A 25,171-nucleotide genomic window follows, 5' to 3' on the forward strand; every position below is an offset into this window, starting at 1 on the left:
ATATTTCCACTGTCATACATTTAGTCTGCTTACCCGCACAGTCTGCACATTATAACATCACATTATAATCGGAAGTGAAATAACTTCAGGATGGTCAACATTGACCAAAAAAAAGGCAAAAAATCATTATAAATACTTGACAATTAATAATGATAGTCACAATCATCATCATCATCAACTTTAATTAACCAGTGTGTTGTAGTTGATGGCATAAACAATAACCTAATAATAGGGTGCAGTTCTACAGTACCAACGATAGGGGGCAGCCCTTCATAAACAACGCAGACCCCACAGAACATGCGAGAAGAAAATCCCGTGTTGCATTTTCATTGGTTCTTTGTTTTAAAAACCCACGTCCCTCCAGCCAATCAAAGAAGAAAAACACGGAGCTACGTGCCCGAGTTGCTGGGTAGGTGAAACAAAAACAGTGTTCGTGTCGGAGTTAGAAGCTCGGACACAACAGACGGTCAGTGATTTGACAGTGAGTTATTTAATCGACAGGGAAAAGGAGATAGAAATGCATGTTGTATATAACAGTGTTGTTAAGGATTTAACGATTTTATCGTTATGGCTTGAAGGTGTACACCGAGCTAGCGTAGTTTGGTTTTATCTTCCACTGACGTTTGGGTCTCTACAACAGATAAATTGCGAGTCAGCGATGTATAAGAACGACCAAACAAATTGTAAACTGCATATTTTGACTTTGAATAGAGGAAGTAACCGTCTTATATGTGCATTTAGATGCCCTGCAGTTTGGTCCTTTGACGCAGCTCCTTCCTTTGACAGTGAACATTCAAGCTAACGCAGCGTCAGCCATTGTTTATCAACACTGTGACTTTGAATGAATAGGGGGAGGGGAAGCTGTTGCGTTGCAGCAAGTCTGGGCATATTATCAACGCATGTCTGCTTATTAAATTTCTGTTTTTTCTTCTATATTGCAGGTATCATTTGAAACTATTTTTTTGCACGTTGTGCTGCTGCAAAATCTATTTTCTACTGTTAAACATGGCAACTGATTGCGAGGCCTGGCTGAACGCAAACCCTGTTGGTAAGTGTAAGTCTGTCACAGCGATTTAAATGTTCCATCAGCTGTATCTGATGTGGAGCACTGGTACTATTTTCACTGCCTGCAGGTTTAGTGATGTTGCATTTGGCATTGATTTTATTCTGCTGCTCATCCTACAGTTAGTGAGTGACTACAGATAGAAATAGATTATTAGTATAGTTTCTTTTGACATAAACTATCTTATCTTGTATTTACACATGGTTCACACAAACAAGTATAAATGTTTGTATCAGTTTTAGTCTCCTTGATCTGTTCTGCACATAAAAGCTCATTGTCTGGTAGCTCAAACATAAGCCCTTGCTTGTAATCCAACAGAGGCTGAGGACCTGAGTGACTCGTTTGCATCTGGAGACGAAGACAATGGCAGATCGGCTATTGCCAACAAAAACATAAACAATGAGGTCAATGGCAACTGGCTGTCCTCGTCAAGCAACAGCATCCATGAGGCACGCCTAAAGGCGAAGGCCAAGCGGAGGCTGAGAAAGAACTCCTCCAGGGACTCAGGCAGGGGGGACTCCCTCAGTGATAATGGGGACGTTGTCAGGGGAACCTCTGCGGCACCCACCAGCCCCAAGAGCAAGCTGCTGGACAGAAAATCCCGACTGGGAAAGGGCAGAGGCCTACCAAAGAAAGGTAAGAGGACTTGACATTTTGAGTCAGTGCAGTTAACAGTAGGATAATTTTGTGCTATCATGTTACCTGTCTACACCAAGTAGACCAAATGTATCAGTTTCTCTTGAATTTCAAAGGGTAACCTTTTGCTGGTCATTACCACAGGCGAGTAAAAGTTAATTGAAGAGCCACTGGTGTTGGTGCCCAGTACTTCAAAAGGAAGAATGCCTTCATCACTGTGTGACCTACTGTTGTCATCACCTGGTGGCTTTCCATCTTGTAGCCATAAACCAATTAGCTTGTAAACAAATGGCTGGGTGATCTTGAGCAGTGCATGCTCATTTAAAAGCATGGTTTTCTTTTCGTGCCATCTGCTCAGCCAAGCTTTTCTGGAAATTTCCATTAGAAGTTAAATCATTGTGTTAAGTTTAAGTGGTGTTGGTGTTAGTTACACGAGGTTTAGGGATCATTTGTTTGCCTGTGTTTGATTTTGATGTGTCATCTCTCATTGTGTTGTTGTTAGACGATCAGTGTGCCAGGGCACAGTGATAGCTATAGATATAGATTTTGTTATTGTGTGTGACACCACTGATAAAGCATCAGGCATTCAGCTGAAAATGTTGCATAATGCATTTCTGTGATTCCTTATCCAATATTTATATCAAGCCATAGATAGCTCTTATGACCCGCTTTCTCCTTTGCCTCAAATTGTCTTTTGTACCCAACACCAACACATCAGAAAGGTATAAGTGTGTCAACATCTTGTGATAGTCGAGCTGTCTATCACTGCGGGTCTTCATTCAGTGATGTAAGCACACAGTGTCTAGTTATATGTCCCTGCAGAAGGAAGTACAGTTTAGTTACTTTGCTTTTCCCAGGGGCAGTAAAACTGGAGCAAATGTAGTTTCTCTTGGCATCCGTTTTTCTGGTTACATAACAGAGCTGTCATGCCAGTGGTGCCCTGTAATTTGAGCTGTGAGCTCTCCTGCATAAAAAGTTCATGCATTGCAGTTTTGAAAGACAAATAGAGTGGATGTGCAGAATCTTTCTGGTGAGCGCAAACTAGTGGATACCATGTTTTAACGCTGAAGTAGGACGGGTTCTCACAACTAGTGTGGCCTGTGCTAAATACAGTGGTATGTTATATGTGACATACTGGGTGGGACTAATGGGGGTTTTAATGCATGACACACAAGCTGCTTTGGTATTGGGCTTCTTAAACTGTCTGCAATCTGTTAGTGGTGGCCCAGCAGATGTTTGTTTGTGTAACATGTACAAAGGTCTCACCTCCCTAAATAGAGGGATTATATCTCAGCATGTTGGGTCCTTGGGTTAAAAAAATTTGCATGGGGATTGGTAGAGATCACACACAAAGATAATGATCCATATTAACATTGGTAACATTACAACTATAGTATTAGTATAATAGTATAAAGTATGTTATAAACTATAGCTGAGAGTTCCTGTTTGAAAGAAGGAAGTCAGATTGTGTGTGCGTGTGTGTGCGTGAACTGTACCAAAACTTGAAAACAAATCGGTGAGACTTGACTCTATAAGGCCTATAATGGAAAAATGAAAATGAATTGGATGAAAAAAGTATCATGCATATTTGAAAACAATCTGGATGTCTCTGATGTTTGTAGCTGAAGACAACAAAATAGCTTATGGAGCCCCAGCCCTCTAACGGCACAGGGGCAGTCAGGCTCTTAGTGAGTGAATTCAAAAAATTTGTTGAGGATTTGTATTGGTCTAGTTTTTAGTGGGCATTTGGGCATTTTAGCCTAAGTCATTCATAAGAAGGAATTCAACGAAAAGCTTTTTAATCTGACGGATGTTAAAACATGTTTTGATGAAATGCAAGATATTTTATTGGTATAGATCAACACTATCTTTCTGTTTCTGTTTCTCAAAACTTGTACATTTGATACACTACACTACAGCTTGATACGTGACTTAACGCTTGTATATCAGGGACATCATGTGAAGAGCCTCTAATGCTCCCTAAAGCTGCTACTTCACTTTCTTTCCTTAGTAACCATGAATTGTGAACTTTGTGTGAAACAGAGGTTACCAAGATATGTAGGCCATGAAAAAGACACCGCCATATTGCTTTAACATGATTGCTTGTGAAGTTGTCAGATGTCATGTATTGCATTGTCACTGACCTTTGTCCGCAGGTGGGGCTGGAGGCAAAGGCGTCTGGGGCCGATCTGGTGAAGTTTATGAGCCGGAGGCGGTAGATGAGAAAGACCCCAACTATGATGAAGCTCAGGTAATAACTGTTGTGTTTTTGAGTGTTTTGATCAGCACTATCACTTATAAAATCCAATACAGAGGCAATTAACATTTCTTATGTGGAGCTTATGTTTAATTTTGTGGATCTTGTGTGGTAATTTTTTAAGGTGTAGATTGTAGCACTGCTGTATTAAATTGAATCACATTGTATGTATGTATTTTCTATCAGAGGATAAAATAAGAAAAAAAATGTATTAATGTAGCACTGGCAAAAACACTAGACCTGGAACATGATTGTGTTTTGACAGGAAAACTGTGTGTATGAGACTGTGGTCCCCCCACTGGATGAGAGGGACTTTGAGAAGACAGTCACCCCCATAGTGCAAGAGTACTTTGAACATGGCGACACAAATGAAGTAGCAGTAAGTGGCACATCATCATGCAGGAAACGGCCTGTGAAAAGTAAAATTCATTTAGAGACCATACACTTGCGTGAAGACATCAATCCATGCCAAGTTAACACCTCTTTCCATATCCAGGAGCTGCTCGCAGAACTGAACCTGGGGCCCATGCGGAGTGAGGTGCCCTCACTGGCTGTGTCTCTGGCCCTGGAGGCCAAAGCCAGTCACCGAGAGCTCACCTCCAGGCTGCTGGCTGACTTATGTGGGCCTGTTCTGTCCCGCAGCGACATGGAAAACTCCTTCGACAAACTGCTCCAAGAGCTGCCCGACCTGGTCCTGGACACACCTGGAGCCCCACAAGTGAGTGCAGATAAGTGTGTGTGTACACCTGTAGCTCAGTTAGCAGCTTATTGAATGTGAGTGTGTGACAGCGCTGAATATAAAGCTTAAAATTACCTTAATTTATAATTAGGATTCAGGATGGCTCTTTACTTCAAAAATTCAATCTATGATCCAGAATGAAGTGATTTTCACTCAGGTTTGTCAGATGATCTGGGTCAGTTGGTCTGATAAACAATTGTTTATATTTAATGCAGTCAATAAAGGAAGAACCTGGAGCTACAGTAAATCCATGTCATGTTTATGTTTTAAGATATTTCAACATTTTGTTACCATCAAGAAAATTTAGACAAACTGATCTGCACAACCTTGGTTCACATATGACAGACCCTTTACAGTAAACACAAAAGACTCTTTAGACTCTCAGCTGAAGTTTCTGTTTGAGGTTGCATGTTTGAGTTTTCACAGTCTGTGGTGGAGCACAGGGGAATAACGCTGTGGTTTGATTTGTTGGTGTGTAGGAGAGAGTTGGTGTGTGTGTTTGAGCTCTTTCCTTTTCAGTCTGCACAGACATGAGATCTCTGGCCATTGTCTGTCTGTGCTCACAAAATGCAAGCTCAGCGAAGGACGCTCAAAGGGTTATTGGTCATCCTCCCCCTCACACCCCTCCTCTCACTGTCTCATTCAGTCCCACTAGTCAATTCTGTCCCTCTCACAGTTCTATGTGGGTTTAAATGGGTGTTATGGCTCTGTCCTGCCCCCACCTGCCTCCCTTCACCCTTTCACTCTCTTTCTCAGTTTCCCATACACACACTCCTCTCTTTCTTTTCATATGCCTGCCAGTCTAGCCACAGCCACAGATTAGATGAGACGGAGCTGCCTGTTGTCTGTACAGAAACAATGACCAGTGATGAGCGCAGGCTTTGTGGGGGCCAGAAGAGCAAAGCCAGCTCTTTCGTTTCTCTAAATCATGCGCTTACACTACTGTAAACAAACACACACACGTGCCCCTGAGGCCACTGTCAGTCGCCGGTCATGTCAGTGTTTTTGTAGGGCCTCTAGTTCTTCAAACTGAAAGAATTTTGTATTTGTGACCTAGTAATCTGTAATAGCAGTATTGCAGGACTTCATTCAGTTCAGTTCATTTTTTAAGCAAATTTTAAACAAAACTGAAATATACTTCAACATTTTGAAAGAAGTGGTAATCAGTTTAAGTTTAATGGTTTCTCATCATACCTTTTTTCCTCCTGCAAGGGGATGCTATTCTTCAAAATAATGGAAAATTAATTGATTATGTTAATCAGATTTTCACTTGACTTAAAGGTTTAATGTGCAACTTTTTTGCATTGAAACGTACAAAAAAACAGCTAGACCTAAGTCATATATTTTGAGTTCTGTACTTGTATTATCCCAAATGTTTCCAGTACTTTTCAAACTCAGAGAAGTGTGTGATTTTAATCATGGTAATAGTCCATTTCATCTGGTTGCCTGTTGTGGTTGTCTGCCAGAAGTGGCCAAAATTGAGTTCTTATCCAGTTTTAAGCCACATTTTTATAATACACTTTTTTGATCTTACAATTTCTCACAATATATTTTAATCAGATGAAGGATTTTAGTCATTGGACTTCTGGATCTGAAGTTATCAGAGACAAGCTGAGCAAACGTTAGCAGAAGCTCGGCTCCTAGCCCCTCCCTGACTTCCTGTTTTCGATGCTCAAGAAACACTGATTTTCTAATGTGGAATCTATGCTGCCTGTAAAAACCTCCTGACTAATGAACTAATGGGAATCCCAACCATTAGAAACTGACTGCAATGACTGGCAATGGTGATGAAGATAACTCCCATGATCCCATGCTACTTCACAACATCACCAAACTCCATAATTCTTTATTGTTTTGATATAGTGACCCATAGTGGCAGAAAATGACATATCATGTGTTTAATACCAAAATATACACCAAAAATATACTCAAAATGTATACAAAATGGTGCTGTGCAATTTGTTTGGCTTTGTTTCCATTTTTCCCTCTTTTGTGCTTCTCTTCCAGTTGGTGGGCCAATTTATTGCACGTGCTGTTAGTGACCAGATATTGTCCAAAGGCTATATCGAGGGTTACAAAGGCAGAGTTGACTGTGAATACACAAGGTATGTGATTGTTGGCAAGGCTGTGCTACTTGTGATTATAATTTCCTGTTTCAAACTCTTATCATGAAAATCTCTTATGTCAGGGTTTTAAGTGTCTGCATGAGATGTTAATGACTGCTAAAAGATAAGAGGGGATTCAGTCAATAATAATATGCAGAAGCTTTCTTATATGTACAACTGTTATATCATTGAATACAGATTATTTATTTATTTATTTATTTATTTTTATTATTATTAAGAATATGTTCACAATTTTCAAATCTGTTAAACAATAGCCAGGTGCCCATTTGAATGTGGAAACAGGCTTTTCTGGCTTTAATCATTCCTCCTGTTCATACTGGAAATTAAGCATCCTAATACATGTTGAATGTAAATGATGGGGAACAATTTCCACCTTCCTCTTCTGTGTAAAAATGTTTTCCAATGTTTCTGTTTATTTTGTTATGTAAGCTAACCCTTGAGAAGTCCGAGTTAAACAAAACAAGTGAATATTTAACAAAGTTACTGTCTTTTGAGTATCTTTGTGTTTCCCTGTTAAGCTGCAGTGGAGGGCTAGTAAAAAAAAAGGTAAGTTTGCACTAAAAAGACAGTAACTTTGGAAGATATCCACTTAATTTGTCTAAAGCTAGTGTTATACTTTCCAAAAACGCAAGGGTCTGTTAGGATTCGTGTGATGTAAATTTTGTAATCACAGGGTGTACAGGAGGCTCTGTGTGGACATCTGTGTACCCACCAATTTGTTGTGCCCACACAGACTTGTCTGCACAGCTATTATGCTACCAGGGCGCCAACTGTGCATGCGCTCTTCCAAGTGGACTAGAAAGAAAAATAATAATAAGAACTACACGTCCATGGTGTCTGCAGCTGTCCATGTGCGAATCCGCAAAGGAGCATAATTGAGGCCTAACTCAGCGAGCCAGTCTTGTTTTAGTTTCAGATAAATTATTCAGTACATTTTTGCGTGGAAAGAGGGCTGTGGGTTTTGTTTCCAATCTCTTACATTGAAAGTGCATTAGGAAGAGATCTTTTAATGGCCAGTATGAACAGGAGGAATGATTACACAAAAAAAAACACTGTTTCAATGCTCAAATCTAACGGTTGTTTTAAGACAAACTTGAGGAATTGTGACACTATCCTTTATAGAGAGTGGTCACTTCAGGAAGGAAGGGAGAGAGCAGGAGAATCTGAACTTAACTTGCACGTAAACAAGAGTGGAATGCTTTAAAGGTAAAGGAAACAGAATCAAGAGTCACCACACCTAAAGTGCCTTTCAAGAAATATAACAATGCAGTGAACAAAAGTTTATTTGTAACAAATACAAACAACAGTGAAACCTTTTGCATATTAGAGCAGAAGCAGCCTGATCACTTGCAGGCGGGGGAGAGGGGATAGTAATGACAATGAAAGTTGGTGTTGCAGTGTGACAAGTTTGCCCCACAAACCTTGCTTGTTTTATATCTTCCAGGGAAGCACTGGATCGGGCAGCTGTGCTGCTGAAGATGAATATGGGTGGACTGCGCATAGACAACCAGTGGGGGACAGGTGGGGGCCAGAGACCTGTCATACAGCTCATCAAAGAGGTAATTTTACATATTGTAGCTCAGACTTAAGAAGACACAGGTGGGAGACCAGGTCTTTGTGAGCACTAGTCAAGTATTCTGTGTTAATATCTTATTTAAATTTTTAATTTTTGAGTTATTTAAAATGTTCTGTTATATAAAGCTTTAAGTGATTGAAAACATTCACCATCTTGAGAAATGCAATGTAGATAAAGAGGAAGTTTTGGTCGCTGGGAACATTGTAAACAGGTCCACACAAATACGTTTTCATTTAAAAACGAAAATGATCTCGGTCCGGATGAGCTCTTTAGCTCTGTGTTCAGAAATAAACTCTGGTCATACTAACACCTAAAAATGCATATCACATGACCATTCACGTACACTCAGCATGTGCGTGCCTGTGTAAACAGGATATTGCAGATTGTCTTCTCTGCAGCTCATTGCTTAGTTGCAGAAAATACTGCAAACAAGGAACAGAAATGGCGATGCATGGACCAACGATGAGGTGGAGATGTTACTGAAAGTAGCACATGAGTATAAGGCAGTCATGGCGGCGGAAAACATAGATTGTGAGTCGTGGATCTCTTTTTCCAGAAAAGGGACGCATAATAGGAGCATGATGAATCAGGGAAGGATACACGACGGAGAAGACTGAATCAGGGAGTGATGTGGGTGTCTATGTCATCGTTTCTAAAAGTCTCTTTCTCTGCAAATCTAGACTAAAATGCAGTCCTTGCATTTTCAAACTAAAATGGGGCCAGCAGCGTTTTCAAAAGTCTCTGTGTTAGGGCCTCAAAAACTCCAGAGTAGTGTGACATAAATGTAGCAAAAGTGATGAGTTTTTAAAACTAAAATGTATTAGTGTGAATGTAGTCTGAAAAAGTCTTTTTCTCACAAACACTGCTCTAAATTTGATCAGTGCAACATCCCTTGAGGAAAACAGTTTTCAGTTCTCTTTTTCTCAAACGCCCAAGAACATCTGATTGTTGCTTTTCAACTCTTTGTAAGAACAAAAAATACTGTAGGTTAATAGTTGTTATTACCTGTTTTGTTTACCCTACCAGATGAACCTCCTGCTGAAGGAGTACATCCTATCTGGAGACAGTAAAGAGGCTGAAAGATGCCTGAGAGATCTGGAGGTCCCCCATTTCCACCATGAGTTTGTGTATGAGGTAAATACTGTGCTGCACTTGATATCAACAACACAAGCTGGCGTGCAGGAGGCCAAAGTAAAATTGTGAAATATTGCAAAATGGTTTCAAGCCAATCCGTCATCTGAAATATCTTGTTTTAGTTTATCTTTTTTAGCTTAGTTTTTTTTTTTTCATTTTCATTCATCTTTCATTGAGGAGTGTGAACATCTTGTGCCATGTGGTCTAAACTAAAATCTGTAGATAAATCAATATGTGTTTTGCACTGCAGTATGTGCTTCTAGTAGCTACTAGCAAAGGTTTTGAGCACTAATACGGTCATAAGAATATTGTGCAATTTCCTGCAGGCGATAGTGATGGTGTTGGAGTCTAAAGGAGAGAAAACATTCAAAATGGTCATGCGGCTACTCAAGTTGCTCTCTGTGTCCTCCATCATCACTGTGGACCAAATGAGAAGGGTAAGGTGCCACCTGGTGTCTGACGTATGTACTGCACAAAACAATTTCACCTAGAAGCAGCTCATTTGTTTGCTCTCCCTTTGAGATAGTGTTTTATAAACAGTGTTTTCTTTTCTTTTAAAGGGCTATGAAAGAGTTTATATGGACATTGCTGAAATCAACATCGATGTCCCTCGTGCATACTTCATCCTGGAGCAATTTGTTGATAAGAGCCTCAGTATGGGAATAATTGATGTAAAGTTAAGAGATCTTTGTCCCTGTCGGTAAGTGCAATAGTTTTCTCAGATACAAACCTTACATTTATCTCTGTAGGGAGATGTATTTTTTTTACTTTAATAATTTTTTTTTTTAATGCGATCTGTCTCTCGCCAGGGGCCGAAAGAGATTTGTCAGCGAGGGAGATGGTGGTGTTGTCAAAGTCGAAAGCTACTGAGGAATCCTTTTTATGTACCAGGAAAGAAGAGGATGAGGATAAAGCTACTTTTTTACATGCATATTTTTCAAAATACTTGGGTACAATTTTTTCCCTTCTAACAGTCAAGAGAATGTACATTTCTGAAATTGAGGTGGGCTAAAAAAAAAAAAAAAAACTGCACTTTCAATTGAGACTGAAGATCACTTTCTCTAAGGTGTTTCAATATAAACATTTACATAAGCTAACCCTTAAAGTGCCACACCTCTCAGTGTCAGTCATTCCATGTTGTTTTGTACAGTATTTTCTTGATTTCACTGCCACTCCTTTTGTGTTTTCTAGAAAGCAGTGTTTGTACAGAGATGACTGGTTTGTGTCAAGAGCTTTATAAAGGGGTATAAAAATAAATAAATAAAAGGGAGCATGTTGGTTCAATGCAATACTGGCTCCCTAACTAGCTGCTGTTTCTATGCTGTGCTTGTCTTATTTTTTTCTTTTTACCCTTTAAATCACACAAAGATGTCATTACTGAAGGTATCGATACACGAGTACAGTGCAAAAACAAATACCAGTCGTGTAACTTCATAAAGTGGTGTTTAGAGTGTTTATTTTTATATCTGAGCAATACTGGTGTGTGAAATGTACCATGTATTGCTCCTTGTTTGTTCATTAAACCACTATTAAATAATGCAAGACTGTTTTGTGAATGTCACAATATTAACACATGCTATTAACCAGGGTTGCAACTAAGCTCTTGGCTCTGAAAGGGCAATTGCACTACCCTGCGTTGACACAAAAAGGAGGCGGTTAACTAACATTTTGTTATATGAATTGAAGCCATATTGCAGGGGTTATAAATGAAATGTCTGTAGAAGCACACAGGTCTCAGTAGTCAACCATGCTCGAAAAGCTGGCAAGCAATAAACTTAATCCCTATTGATTACATGCAGTAAATCATTCAACAATGCTTATACAGGAAGAAGAGCTGAATAGTGGTTAAGCTTAGATGACTACTTTTACCACTTTCTTAACTCGTCTGCTCTATGAAGCCAAACATCAATTACTTCATGTTGCATGTCACTGTCCATAAAAATACTTGATCGATTAGTGCTTGAAAACACTATATTTGTGCCATCCATCTAAAGGAATTTTGTGCCACTCTGGCTGCTTCTGCTGTTGCAAAACCTCCATTGGGCGTCTACTGTGACTGCTCTTTCATTGCCAGTTCCTGCTGTTTGACGGCCTCTTGAGCCTCCATCTGCATCTTCTCCAGTTTCTCTAGGGTGACTGATTTGAGTGGGAGAAGCTTTGGCTTACACAGAACCATGGTAGGGACATCTTCCATGGAAAGCTGCCCTGTGGAAATAAAAATCAATTCAGCATGAATTCTCACATTTCTATAACTAATCTTGATTTAAATACAAAGAGAAAAGAAGAGTTGGAATTAGTTGGCTATCTTTCACAAAAACCTCCAGCACATTAACAGTGAGAAATGTTCTATCTACAGTTGAACTTTTAATAAATACTAGATCTGCAAGAGCATCACTGCCAAAACTGCAACCCCGAGGAAGTGGGGCCCAAGGTCACATCTGTAGGCTTGTTAAATCTGTGGGCTCTTGGTTGTGGTCAATTGCTTGCCAATATTTTTAATTTCTGTTGCACTGGTGGTTAGTTTTTACCAAATAGACTCACTGCATGAAACATCTGGACGTTTTACACAGCTGGTGCATTGCCCCTGAACGACCTGTACACATTAAAAAGCATTACACTTTTGACACTAAAAATCCATTGATATCCAGCTATGGTACTTGTCCTAATTATGTAAGTGTTTATATTGCAACAATGTCAATGATGCTGCTCTGTAAGAGACTAAAGAAGGAGCACACAGCACAGAGCACCCACTGACTAATTTTGCAGGCTTTTGCAGATTTCTGAACAGTTCACATGTTGTATTGGGCTCCACAAACAGCCTTTTGTTTGAAACTACTGCTGTCCAAAGACCTAATTGCTGCAGTACAAACCTTGTTTAGGCAAAACTTCTCTGAATATTGACTTGACTTCTGGCATTGTGTCTTCCCGAATGCCCGCTGAAAGGTAAACACATTAGTTTATTACTTTTTAACAGAATTTCAGCAAAAATTGATGAAAACAAAGTATTATGGACAATGTACTTGAGGAATTGCATAGGGCAAAAACCCTGACACCGTTGGATCGTGAAGAAAGCTGCTGTTAATAACAAATATAGCTGGGTATCTTCTCAGCTGATAATGAATGGTGATCTGACTCATGAACTACTCACGAGAGTAAGCAATTTGATAGAGACTGTATTTAAGCCGGATCTGTGGCACAAGCTTAGTATGAACTTTAGCATATTTACATGCAGCCAATAGAGGTTCAGTAACAGAGACGATATGATCACCCTGAAGGAAAAACATTTATAATCAGTTCCTTTTGTGTTGCATTTGTTACATATGGCTGTTGCAATGTTGAATGTTCACGTTTTTATTATATTCGGTATCAATTTACACACGATTGTTTTAATGTAACGTTAACGTTTAACCTAACGTAACCATGATCCTTGTTGGAATAACTTAAAAGATTGGGAGTAAAAATAGTTTTTACAATAGCTAGATTCAGCTAACGCTAGCCATGTTTAGCACGTAAAAGACACAACCTCGGCTAGCTACAGGCCCAGATCTTCTTTCTTTCAGCGAACTAACGACCAACTATAGCTACTACTTAAGTCAATGCACTGCGATATATCGTTCCTGTCGTGTGTGACCACGTCGAATCAAAAGCAGATCTTATAAAATCCATTCTTTAATAACCTACCTTTAGCACCAGGCAAAGATTACAGCGGTTGTCAAGCCAACGCGTCCGCGAGAATCACGTGACCTTCTTCTTCTTCGCTTTACCTCTCAAGCGACGCTTTACTGACATCTGCAGAACAACTCAAAATTATGACTAATTTTTGTTTTTTCTGCTGCCAATTTTTTTCAAAGTAAGAGTTTTTGCAGAATTGTTGCAGTAGTATTGTTGACGTGAATGTAGTTAGATATATACAACAAATTCAGCAGACACTCAGTTAAGGTTATCACAACGACAGTGTCATCATTTAAAACTTTGCTTTCAAAGTGTGTCTTTGAAGTCTTTTTGCTGCCACTATGCACTTGAGAAGTTTTAATTTGAATTTAAGCATCTTTAGTGTTTTGATGTATTTGAAGACAATGTATATCCAGGAATATTTGATTGTTTCAAAGTCTCGTGATAACAGTGGTTAGGCGTGCGAATGACGCAGTTTGGTGTCAGGAGAGGGAGGGGAACAGAGCAGCAGTGTAGGAAAAGAGGAGGAAGCAGCAAGGATGGCGGAGTCACACCTCTGAAGGTAAAACAGTTATATTATCACAATAACAGTGGACGTTTCATTCCTCGCGCAGCACGGTAACGCATCACTCCAAAGTTAACACACTCCTCTGTCTCTTGTTACGGCGTGAATAAGGCCAAAGTGTCATTTTGCGATGGCGAGTACGAACGCACTCTTTTGTTCAGCTTCGGAATGGCCGCTGTTTTTCAGAGTGTTTTCTTTTTTTCCTCGGCTAATATTCAGCACGGGCACCGCGCTTAGATACTATGATGCAGTTAGTTGGCACCTTGTATGCCTTCAGTGGCCGCTGTGAGATACAAGGCACCTCCACCGGCTGTGCTCCTCGGGTGTCTGCTGCCCGATTGCGCTCAGCTGGCTGCAGCAGACGTTTCCTCTCTCGGTTGGACTCACGGCGGACGGGTCGGTCCGCGTCCGACAGCCGCTCTGCTCGGGCCTACACACAGTTAGCCGTGCTTCAGATAAGGCTAACCGATGGGTGTGAGTAAATGTGTCAGGGGAAACCTCCACACCCTTTGCACCTTCTGATACGTACTATAATAGCCGTTTGTTTTAATACTTCATCCCGACCGTGACGGTACTCTTGTGGTTTGATTGCTCGCTGAAATACAGCTAGCTGGTGGGTTAACTTGTCCGCTAGCTGACGTTAGCAAGTTAGCAGTCTGGCATAACTGACGTTTGCTTTGCTGTTGACGTTTAGCTTAGCTGCTTTTATTTCCTGCCTTGTTGTCAGTCGTTTTCGCAGGCTTAGCCCTTGTATTTTTCTCGTTTTGAGTATTGGTCGCTGGCGATATGCAGTGTTGATATTTTATCCCAGTCAGTTTGAAGGCTGGCTTGGCTAACATAAGACATTTTCAGCCTACGTGAGTTGGCTAACGACCATTAGTTAGCTAGTTGATGATTGGTTAACAGTCAAACCGTAACGTGTAACATCAAGACTGTCCGCTTCAAGGTAGGCTATGTCACACCAGTGACCATGCACTATCGCCAGCCCTGGTATGTTTAACTCAGGTGTTCATATTATGTAAATTGATTAATCTCGGAAGGCGACTTGACTTTCCGACCTGGTACCGTTTTGTCGGTAATCTGTTTCCAAGGATTTGTCATTGGCGTAGCCATCAAGCTAGCTGCGTCCCGTGGAGTGCTGTGTAGCAGCAGTAGCTGATAGCTGCCACCTCACCTCTGTTTTGCTATTTAACCTCTCATATTAACGCTACACAGATACCCATTTAAACTGACAAGCCCAGATGATTTCTGGTTTGTTGATTCTTTTGCTTGAGCAGTAGCGTACTGTCAAGCAGTAACACAGGAGCTGGGTTTTAGATATATTTCCTGACTCTAAATCTGTAGGGCATTTTGTCATATCTCAGCACTTCGTTACATTTGTTATACACACGTGCTTGATTGTATTCTCTGATTAGCTAATGTTGATGCATTTCTAATTTGACACAAAATGCACTGTAATGGATAAACAAAAGCTGGAGAACATTAGACACTTCTGCTTAGGCCTAAATGCACTGGCATTATCAGATGGGTTCAAGATATCCTTAATGGAAATTTCATTAGTCTCTATATGGGTTGCATGTGCCATGAAGTCCAAGTGTTAAGTAGCACTTAATGGTGGTGGGGTTAGTATTGATGGACATGCAGTAGATTTTTGTCAAGGTTGTATACCAGTTGATCTTTATATTTACATCTACTAAATGGCTAGTCCTAACTCAGTGGAACTCACAACATGTGTGCAAGTTTTGTTACCTGTAAATTTAACATTATCCCATAGCTTTGGCAAATGTACAACTGACATGTTTAAAATGATTTCCCCCACACCTGTGTGGTAGACCGTTGTGAAGGCCAGTGTAAGGACTTTAAACAGACACTGAGTGCCCATCAATAGTGCAGTTTTCTGATCAAAAAGACATTTAATTGCATGGCCACAAAGTGATTACACCGTTTTGTGCTCAACTAATGGATTATTTACATCTCTGTATATCCCTTTTTCTTTTGCTCAGACTGTTAAGGCAAACCAGTCATTGCATTTATGAACAACAAGTGCACACTTTCTTAAGCCTGCCAGGGATGGAAAAGTTACTGAATCTCACAAACCCCTGGTTCTGTGGTTTACTAACATAGTTATTACCCACACTTTTTTCTTCTTCCTTTTGTTCATGTGAAGTCAGGGCTTCCTCGGTCACCTAAATATTGAACCTCTGTGCTGCTTTTGCAGAAACCACTGCATTCATTTGAAAGATGCAGCTAACCTCTTAGTTATGGTTAATATTTTGTTTGCACAATCTGGACAAAGAAAGATAACAAGTTTTGCATGAGCTACTAAGCTTGTTATCTTTGATTAAAAATGAAATTATGGATATGATAATTAAAAATTACATTATAAATTGTAATAAAATAACTAGGGAATGAAATACTCCAGTTAGATATTAAACTCCTCATCTGGTCTCATTTGGTCTTTCATTAGGTTTGACAAGCAAACATTAATCTTTAAATATAGAAATGAATCAATACAGATAAGGTTTACATTCAATTTGTTATAAACAGAATGATATACCAGGGCAGAGACATAGACATTACAACCATAAAAGGAAGTTGCTTGCACAGTTTGGTTTAGATGGCCCCAGCAATTGGGTTGGTCTGGCTATTCTCATTTTATGTTAATAATTATTTTGTGAACATGTATACATATTACATCCAGTGTTAGACGTTCATCTCCTTATTTATGACAGGACAGAGCCTTTTTTATTTACAGAACTCATTCTATCATGTAAGGGGTGCTACTATTGACCCAGCATTTCTTTTACCTAAAAGGTCATATGACCTGTTGTTGTGGGGACTTCATGCTTTGAAGGCCACTTCTAAAGATTAGTCTCAGCAGTCCTAACCTTTTCACTTAGCTCTGATCCTGAGCCAAACCTGCCTCTCTTTTTGCAACAGCTTAGCTTGTACTAGTGCTGGAGAGCTTTAGACAGTCACTAAGGTACAACAGCAACCGAGACTAAACAGAGGAAGGCCGCCAGAGACTTTCAGGCTCAGTCTGTCATATAAAGCTCCAAGAGGTTGTGTGTTTCATCTGGCTGCCTTTTGAGACGTAAATATTCAATGTGATTGTTGCATCACAGACTTTAAGGGAAGGCTAAATAGCTAAATGCATGTTTAGGTGGGGCTGTAGGCTTAAAGTAATGTCAACACCCGCTCGGCCATGTTTGTTTAGTAGGAGTAAGTTAGTGTGAGGTTATGCTTAGTACATTCAACAGATTTGCGTGGACTGGCACATTCAGTACCACTTATCTCATGGTACTGACAACCCACCAAACCTGTGGAAGTATTTTTTTTTTTTTTTTTTCTGACGCAATGTATGAGGTAGAATATTGTTAAGGCTCCTTTTAATTCTATTTCTTTATTCTTTTTACACATTTAGCCCACAGTAGACCCAGCTTAAAATAAAATTTTATTTAAATGCATTGGTAGTGTTTTTTTATAGTACCTGTGGTATTATAACATCTATTGCAAGAGCAGTGTCAGTTAGGATTTGGTGTGGTGGGCTCTTTTTCAGGCTCATTTTGTTCCCAGCATTAAAAAGTTTTTCAACTAACGGCAGTTCTTTAGAGGTGGGGTTTTTCTGCAAAATGTCACTGACACAGAGGCGAAACAAGGATATTGCCAACTGTGTGTTCCTGCATACATCTCTTTCCCCTGCATGTCGGCAGTCCAATGTATTTGAAATCACTGACTTCTGCATCAATTTCAAAGGATTGAAATTGAATTGGGCTTTAAAATCAGAAACCTATGGGTGGACCACTCACCTGTTGAAATTCAAAATGCTGAAAATGTTTAAGTGTGAAAATGAAATTGTAAATGTGAATGAATTTTTTTTCTCTCCCCAAAAAGCAAATCTTCGAGGGATTAAAAAGAACCTTGATGACCTTTGCAGCCTGAGAGAACTTCTATCTGAAGGTCCTGGGATTGTATGCCGTTCAGACACTTAAGCATGTGGCCCATGGATGCCACAATCCAGCTACTTCAAAGGATTTTTTCTCCCATGGCATTTTAACAAAGGGACAAAGTATCAAAAGTATCTAAAAAACCTCTGGATCACAAGGCCTTTATTTCAAGGATAATAATAAATGTGTGGGCCTGCACAGGGATGTTTTCTTTAAAAGCCTCCTTGGTTGTCTGTGTCCCTTTTTTCCCAAATAAGTAACCTGACAAGAGAGACTCCCATGAGCAACTCTGCAGGAGGCCCGATAACGTCGACATGAGTAGTACTTTAGGCAAAGAAAAAGATTCAAAAGAAAAGGACCCAAAAGGTGGTCCAGCGGGGAAAGAAAGGGAAAAGGAGGCCAAGGCTCTGACTGGCTTGGTCAAGGATGGTGGTAAAGAAACGAAGACCAAAGGGAAAGATGCCAAAGAAGGAAAGAAGGACACCAGCAGCTCAACACCAGGTGTTGCCTTCTCCGTTGACAATACGATAAAGCGGCCAAACCCAGCACCAGGTACACGCAAGAAGTCCAGTAATGCTGAGGTGATCAAAGAACTTAACAAGTGTCGAGAGGAGAACTCAATGAGACTGGACCTATCTAAAAGGTCCATTCATATGCTTCCCACCTCCATTAAGGAGTTGACACAGCTGGCTGAACTCTACTTATACAGCAACAAGCTGCAGAGCCTGCCGGCTGAGGTGGGTTGCCTATCAGGCCTGGTCACTTTGGCCCTGAGCGAGAACTCCCTGACCAGTTTGCCTGACTCCCTGGACTCCCTTAAGAAGCTTCGAATGCTCGACCTCCGGCACAACAAGCTGAGAGAGATACCACCTGTCGTCTACCGGCTGACATCTCTAACCACGCTGTACCTGCGGTTCAACCGTATCACAACAGTAGAGAAGGACATCCGAAACCTATCCAAGCTCACTATGCTCAGCATCCGTGAGAACAAGATTAAACAGCTGCCCGCAGAGATAGGTGAGTATAATGGATGTGTAAAGACAGTACAAATTCCCCAAATTGATGTAGGGCAAGAAGCAAATCGTTCAGTGGCCACAAGTTATTTTGGTAGATAGTGGGCTACCATTGGGTTTACAACATTTCACTACTGTTAATTTTCATCCAGAGATTAGGTCATCTTGTGCTCATAATGTTATTCTAATGTCAATCATTCTCACGCTATGCTGGACCATGAATCCAGCTGGCCATAGTAAGAGAGAGTACTGACTATGAAATTTATGATTCTGTGAGTGGGGAATATGAAAAATTTGTTGGTGGCTGTATTACTGACTGTGGGTTACTAAAGGCACTTTCATCTTCACTTTCATCAACTAAATTTCTGAATTTTGCATGCATCTTTCTGTAGGGGAGCTATGCAACCTTATTACTCTGGATGTTGCCCATAACCAGTTGGAACACCTACCGAAGGAGATTGGGAATTGCACACAGATAACCAACCTTGACTTGCAGCACAATGAGCTCTTGGACCTCCCAGAGACTATAGGTAACTTCAGCATATTTTAGGACTCAAAAGCAAAGGTATTGTGTATCTGTCAATGCATAATGTATGTTTTTTGTCTTATTCTACCAGCCTGATTCCAGCTAATTCTTATGAAATTTACAAAGGTAAAAATATAACAGTAAAATTTTTGGTTTTGTTTCAGGGAATCTGGCGAGCATAAATCGCTTAGGTCTGAGATATAATAGATTATCAGCTATTCCGAGATCATTAGCCAGGTGTCGAGAACTGGAGGAGTTAAACCTTGAAAATAACAACATTTCAGTGTTGCCAGAGGTAAGTAGAATTTGGCATGTAATCTCAAATATAAATGCAGACTAATACTGAATAATGGAAATAATTAGTTTCAGAATTGTTTTCTATTTAGTTTTACATCAGTTGTTTCCTGCAGTGCTTTGAAAATGGAAACATCAAACATGAAATTAATTTTGAAACCTCAACTCTTCTGTACCTGTGCTCTAAAATTGATATATGCATACATACATACACACACACACGCACATATATTCATGTTAAATTCACTTAAGCATTGGTACTTTAGCCACAATTTTTTACACCAAAATCACAGTCTTTAATCACAGGTATTTTTGCACTGCAGACTGTGCAGAAACTCAGGTTTATCTTGAATACTTGTTTAACATGCATATAGCTTATCCACTTAAATTCCTTTTTATGTCTTAGGGCTACTAATACACACTGTGTACAAATCATAGCCTTTAGTGAGTCCTGTCCTGATCATATTGTCTGTCATTTCTCTTTTTCTGTACTTGATCAGGGCCTGCTTTCAAGTTTGGTCAATCTGACAAGTCTAACACTGGCAAGGAACTGTTTCCAGTCTTACCCTGTCGGTGGACCATCCCAGTTCTCAACCATCTACTCCCTCAACATGGAGCACAACCGTATCAACAAGATCCCCTTTGGTATCTTCTCCAGGGCCAAAGTGTTAAGCAAGCTTAACATGAAGGTATGAACATGTGTATGATCATCACAAGATATCTTGATGGTGATCTGAGGAGGTAACTGTCTTTAGCATGTTGGAACTGTTCAATATAACTGAGTCAGCACTGTAAAGGTGGATATAATTGTACACTTCAACAGAACAAGGTCCTATGATGCATCTTTTATTTAAAAAAAGTTAAGCTGTAGACACTTTTTTTTTTTTTTTTTTTAAACAGCTGTCCTTGAGGGTTAGGCAAAAATCTTTTTGGCATGGTGAGAAGTAGTAGTGGAAATAAAAAATAAATAAATTTAGCACACGGGTAGCTGCATCCACTGGTATATGTTAAATGTTAATTTTACCGCTTAAGTTCAACATCATAGAGTGAAGCTATAGTGAGAGAACAATTATTGATCTTATTTTTCCCAACCATTGTTCAAAGCTAAGACTGTTGAAAAGAGCACCTCCATTGAAGTTTGTATTGGCCTCTAACCAGGCATGTACTGACAGGCATTAAAAAGTCCTTAACTTGTTACATTGATGTATGTCTACACTGGATGTAGTTTGGATTTAAATCTCCATTGGAAACATTTTATCCTGGCGCCAGGCGTAGCTGACATTGTCCACTGGTCTGCTCAGTCTCATGAACAGCACTGTCCTTGTGTTGACCCTGTGAATTGTCAGTTATTTTGCTAATAATGGTATTCCATTATCTCCCTCAGGACAACCAGTTAACGTCTCTGCCGTTGGACTTTGGCACATGGACTAGTATGGTCGAGCTTAACCTGGCCACTAATCAGTTGACGAAGATCCCTGAGGACGTCTGTGGACTAGTCTCTCTGGAGGTGAGTATTCAATACACACAGTGTATAGTAGAATTGAAATTAAATAAGTAAATTGTACATTTTGTGTAATCAATATGTGAGAATAGAAGTGACGGGAGATGTTATGTCTACACGTTAAGGCCCTTATGTTGTGAGTGAATCTTTGAGGCTAATGGCTGATGTAATAAACATGGATAGCAGTAGAATTTTGCTTAACAACTCTGACTCAAAGTTGTAAGTTTTGAGTTATTTGGGTCATTATTACTGAACCAACCCTTTTTCCTCAAAACTATAGTGACCTAAATGTTGGTTGAAGATAGGGTGCTGCAAATATGGCTGAAAAGTAAAACATTTTCTAAAGATGTTTCAGTCAGTATTGTTTCCGATTTCTTCATTGATTTTTTTTTTTTTTTTTTGACATCCTTTGAAAACAATGTGATAATACCGCTAATACAGGAGTGATTGCTGTATTGCTTTGGAAAAAAAGATCAGATCAAAAAGATGCCAAAGTTTCACTTAAGAATTTTCATTGTCTTCACAGGTGTTAATATTGTCCAATAACCTTCTCAAAAAGTTACCACATGGTATTGGGAACTTGAGAAAGCTACGAGAGCTTGACTTGGAGGAAAACAAGTTGGAATCTCTACCTAATGAAATTGCTTATCTCAAAGATTTACAGGTAAGTTTTCCAGACATGCAGTTCTCTCCCGTGCTACTTGTGGCTCTTTGTTGTTGGATTTTTACAGAGTTTTGTTTGAGAGAATCTGGTTTGTTTGTGTTGCCATTGGGAACAACAACTATTAGAAAGACTGGGACACATTCCATAATATTTTTATCCACATTTACTTCTCACTACCCAGGTCTTTGTTGCATCTTGTTACTTTTCATGGTATTTGATAAGGCTCATTTTCAGTTTGTAGCTTAGGACTGAGATGCCTGTAAGTGGATTTGAAAAATTCCAGTGGTAGTATTATAAAAGGCACCGCAGAAAGCAGCGATGGATGTCTTTAACAATCCAGTAAATAAAGGTGTTTTTTGCTTTTGATATATTTTCGGTTATTTTGTTGCTCAAATTAACAGATCAGGAATTACAAACAAGAACTAATGAGAACCTGAATCAATGACCAAAATCAGAATTGGTATCAGTTTAATGTAAATGATACATAATCCCTGAAGCTGATGGAGTGGAAAGATACTCAAAGTTATGTTATGTCATTGCAACAACCTAAGGAATCAAGAGCCATGTCTTTCTGTGATATGCAAATTATTTCAGCTTTAAGGAACACGTTACTGGACATGCTGTCTACCCTTTAGATAATCATCCACAGTTAGCCTCTGCGAGGAGTGGACAATGCTACTGCATATAACTCGATGATAAATGACTTGACTGACAACCAGAGAGATCCTTTTCACTGTATGTTTGGTAACTGGGAATATTGGTCACATCCTGTCTTGCTGAGTTTTTTTTTTTTACTTTTATGCAATATTCAGACTTTCACCATGTCTACCATGTAAATGAATTTTTATCACTGAGTAACAAGTCCTTCCAAAAACATCCTGTCCTCTCACTCTCTGTATTAGAAATTGGTGTTGACAAATAATCAGCTGACTACGTTACCCAGAGGCATCGGCCATCTCACCAACCTGACTCATCTGGGATTGGGGGAGAACCTGCTGCAACACCTTCCTGAGGAGATTGGTAAATACTAATTTCATCAGCTACTGTACTGTATCAGTGACATGCTCAGGGCTTCACACACTATCAAAATAATGTCCGTGAGTGATGGTGGGGAACCAGAACTGATCCAGGGACATTTCCCTGTGAGTGACTTGATTCTGTGTCTAGAAATGGAAAGTCAGAAAACTTGACTGATTGTTTAAAAACACAACTTTGACTTTTGGCACATAATGTTGTTACTTTAAAACACCTTGTATCATTAAACTAGAGACTAAAACATTTTTTCACATAGTCCAAAACAAGTAAGTTGTTGCTTTTTTTATTTTAAGTGTTGTTTCCTGATAAAAGCTAAACTTAACCATCAGGATTTAAGAGCTTAACAGTTGACAGTATGTCCGTCCTCTGACCCTTCCTCCAAGTGATTGGACCAACCCCGGCTAGGCTGGTTACTGCTGAAGTTAAGCCAGAGATTAAAATAGTTGGAGGAAGGAGCTAAAGGTGGTTGTATTTTTAGAGTATTCAGACTGGGCACAGAATTGAATGATACCTGTTGCATTGTCGCTAGTAATTTGCTAATTTTTTAAGATTTGTGTCCTTACTGACTATCTTGAGATGTACCCGAGACTAGATGAAGGTCACGGTGGTCTCTTCGGCATCACTTCCCCTCGGCTGGTGCCATAGTTGAACTTCTTTCAGATCTCATCCACACATCTTTATCATGTCTTTCCAGGGGTGGAATAAATAATTGATACAGCAATATAGAGAATTAGAGCTAACATGATTAGACAGAAAATTAATCACAAACTATTCTAATTAACAATTGTCGTCTTTTTTAAAGCAAAAATACCAAACAGTGAGGAGTTGCTGCTTTCTATTGTTATATGAAATAGTAAATATTATACTTAGTACATAGTACATCATGTTGGATCCTCAGAATTTTGATGTCCATCCCCCACCCCACATCTTTTTTCCCCTCATATCATAGACTTAATGATAAATTATGAAAAAGGGCAGAATAATCAATAGTGAAAATAATCATTATTTGCAGATCTGAGAAACTACATATGTGTAATTCTGTTGTGATGTATTAAGATACAGTGAGATCCAAAAGTCGGAGATTACTTTCCTTTTCAAGTGAATGGGAATTACTATTCCCAACTAACAATAACTTCCTCAAAGTTCATGTTTAAAATGATCAAATTTCAGGAAAATGTAGTGTAACCATAGAATTGAGTCTCGAGAATCTTGTTGACATGACAGCATCAGCATCAGCATCAGCATCAGCATCAGCATCAGCTGCAGTTAACACCTTAACTAACACTAGCTGATGTCTGTCCTCAGGTACACTGGAGAACCTGGAGGAACTGTACCTCAACGACAACCCCAACCTGCACAGCCTCCCGTTCGAGCTGGCCCTCTGCAGCAAGCTGTCTATCATGAGCATCGAGAACTGTCCCCTCAGCCACCTGCCACCCCAGATTGTTGCGGGAGGCCCCTCCTTCATCATCCAGTTCCTCAAGATGCAGGGTCCATACCGTGCCATGGTCTGAGCCAAGAGCAGCTCAATCCCAGTCCTACTTGACTCCAAACCCTCCACTTGCTCTGCACCCTCTCGCCTGCCGGCCCCCATTACGTGTACCATGCACTGTAAAGAAAACAGACTCGCCACAATCAGTGTCAGGGGCAAAAGAAAGGAGGAGGAAGAAAAGGAAAACTTTTCTTTCACCTTCCTTGGGCAGAAACGAGGTGAATTTTGGAGACTTGACTTCTGTGTTACTCCAGAGTTTATCACGGTCATTTTAGGACCCCAGCCACCCCCCTGCTCATCTTTCATTCCGAATCATACAAGAGGAAAATATTTCCATCTCTTTGCCAAAACTGAAGATATATAAAGTTATATATATTGAGTAACTGTGAGCTAAGTGGCAAGTCTTTTAACCATATAAACCATGCTCCCATTGCCAATGTATTTACAGTAATTACAAGCATCTATTATGTGAGCAAGGATACAATTGTATGCAAAAACAAACAAAAAAAGTCTTTTGAACTTCACATTTACTGCTGCTGCCGTAATTTTAACTGTCATCTTTTCTTTATTCCCTTTTTTTTTTTATCATCTTCCTTGAGATAACTTATGATAATTGCTTCTTGACCATAGAGAACAAAGGTCTAATGATGGTGTGTTTATAATTTTTTTTTTTTTTAATTTTTAAAAATTTTTTTTTTTTTTTTTTTTTCCTTTTTTTTTTTTTTTTTTTTTTTTTTTTTTTTTAAACTGTGCCTATGTTTAGAGTGATCCAGTGGTTCATTTCTAAACACAATTGTCCATGATAATACAAAGATATAAATTATTTCAATTATTCTTTTTTATTACTGCTGTTTTTTTTTTTGTTTTTTTGTTGTTTTACTTTTGCTCTTGCATTAATCTGTTAAAGCAGGCGATATCAGTTGTAAAATAG

General features: G+C 39.5%; 2 protein-coding genes across 3 annotated transcripts; both read left to right on the top strand.

The window, feature by feature from the left end:
• Window positions 1-404: 404 nt before the first annotated feature.
• On the top strand, window positions 405-11,068 carry pdcd4 (programmed cell death 4). 2 transcript variants are annotated; one of them, XM_022755723.1, is made up of 12 exons: window positions 405-466; window positions 942-1,048; window positions 1,382-1,699; window positions 3,856-3,950; window positions 4,222-4,335; window positions 4,453-4,674; window positions 6,703-6,800; window positions 8,266-8,380; window positions 9,424-9,531; window positions 9,858-9,968; window positions 10,092-10,231; window positions 10,341-11,068. In XM_022755723.1, exons 2-12 carry the CDS (start codon window positions 1,006-1,008, stop codon window positions 10,399-10,401), a joined length of 1,425 nt encoding a protein of 474 aa, XP_022611444.1. In that variant the 5' UTR covers window positions 405-466; window positions 942-1,005; the 3' UTR covers window positions 10,402-11,068. The 2 variants fall into 2 exon arrangements, with proteins under 2 accessions (XP_022611444.1, XP_022611445.1); XM_022755724.1 differs by having other exon boundaries at window positions 407-481.
• A 2,663-nt stretch (window positions 11,069-13,731) lies between these two features.
• On the top strand, window positions 13,732-24,922 carry shoc2 (SHOC2, leucine rich repeat scaffold protein). Its single transcript, XM_022755569.1, has 9 exons — window positions 13,732-13,765; window positions 17,663-18,732; window positions 19,121-19,258; window positions 19,419-19,549; window positions 20,049-20,237; window positions 20,933-21,055; window positions 21,576-21,713; window positions 22,616-22,733; window positions 24,054-24,922. Exons 2-9 carry the CDS (start codon window positions 18,030-18,032, stop codon window positions 24,260-24,262), a joined length of 1,749 nt encoding a protein of 582 aa, XP_022611290.1. The 5' UTR covers window positions 13,732-13,765; window positions 17,663-18,029; the 3' UTR covers window positions 24,263-24,922.
• Window positions 24,923-25,171: the final 249 nt, after the last annotated feature.

Source organism: Seriola dumerili, unplaced genomic scaffold (assembly GCF_002260705.1).
Source record: "Seriola dumerili isolate Sdu_G_001 unplaced genomic scaffold, Sdu_1.0 BDQW01000230.1, whole genome shotgun sequence".
NCBI classification, from domain to species: domain Eukaryota; kingdom Metazoa; phylum Chordata; class Actinopteri; order Carangiformes; family Carangidae; genus Seriola; species Seriola dumerili.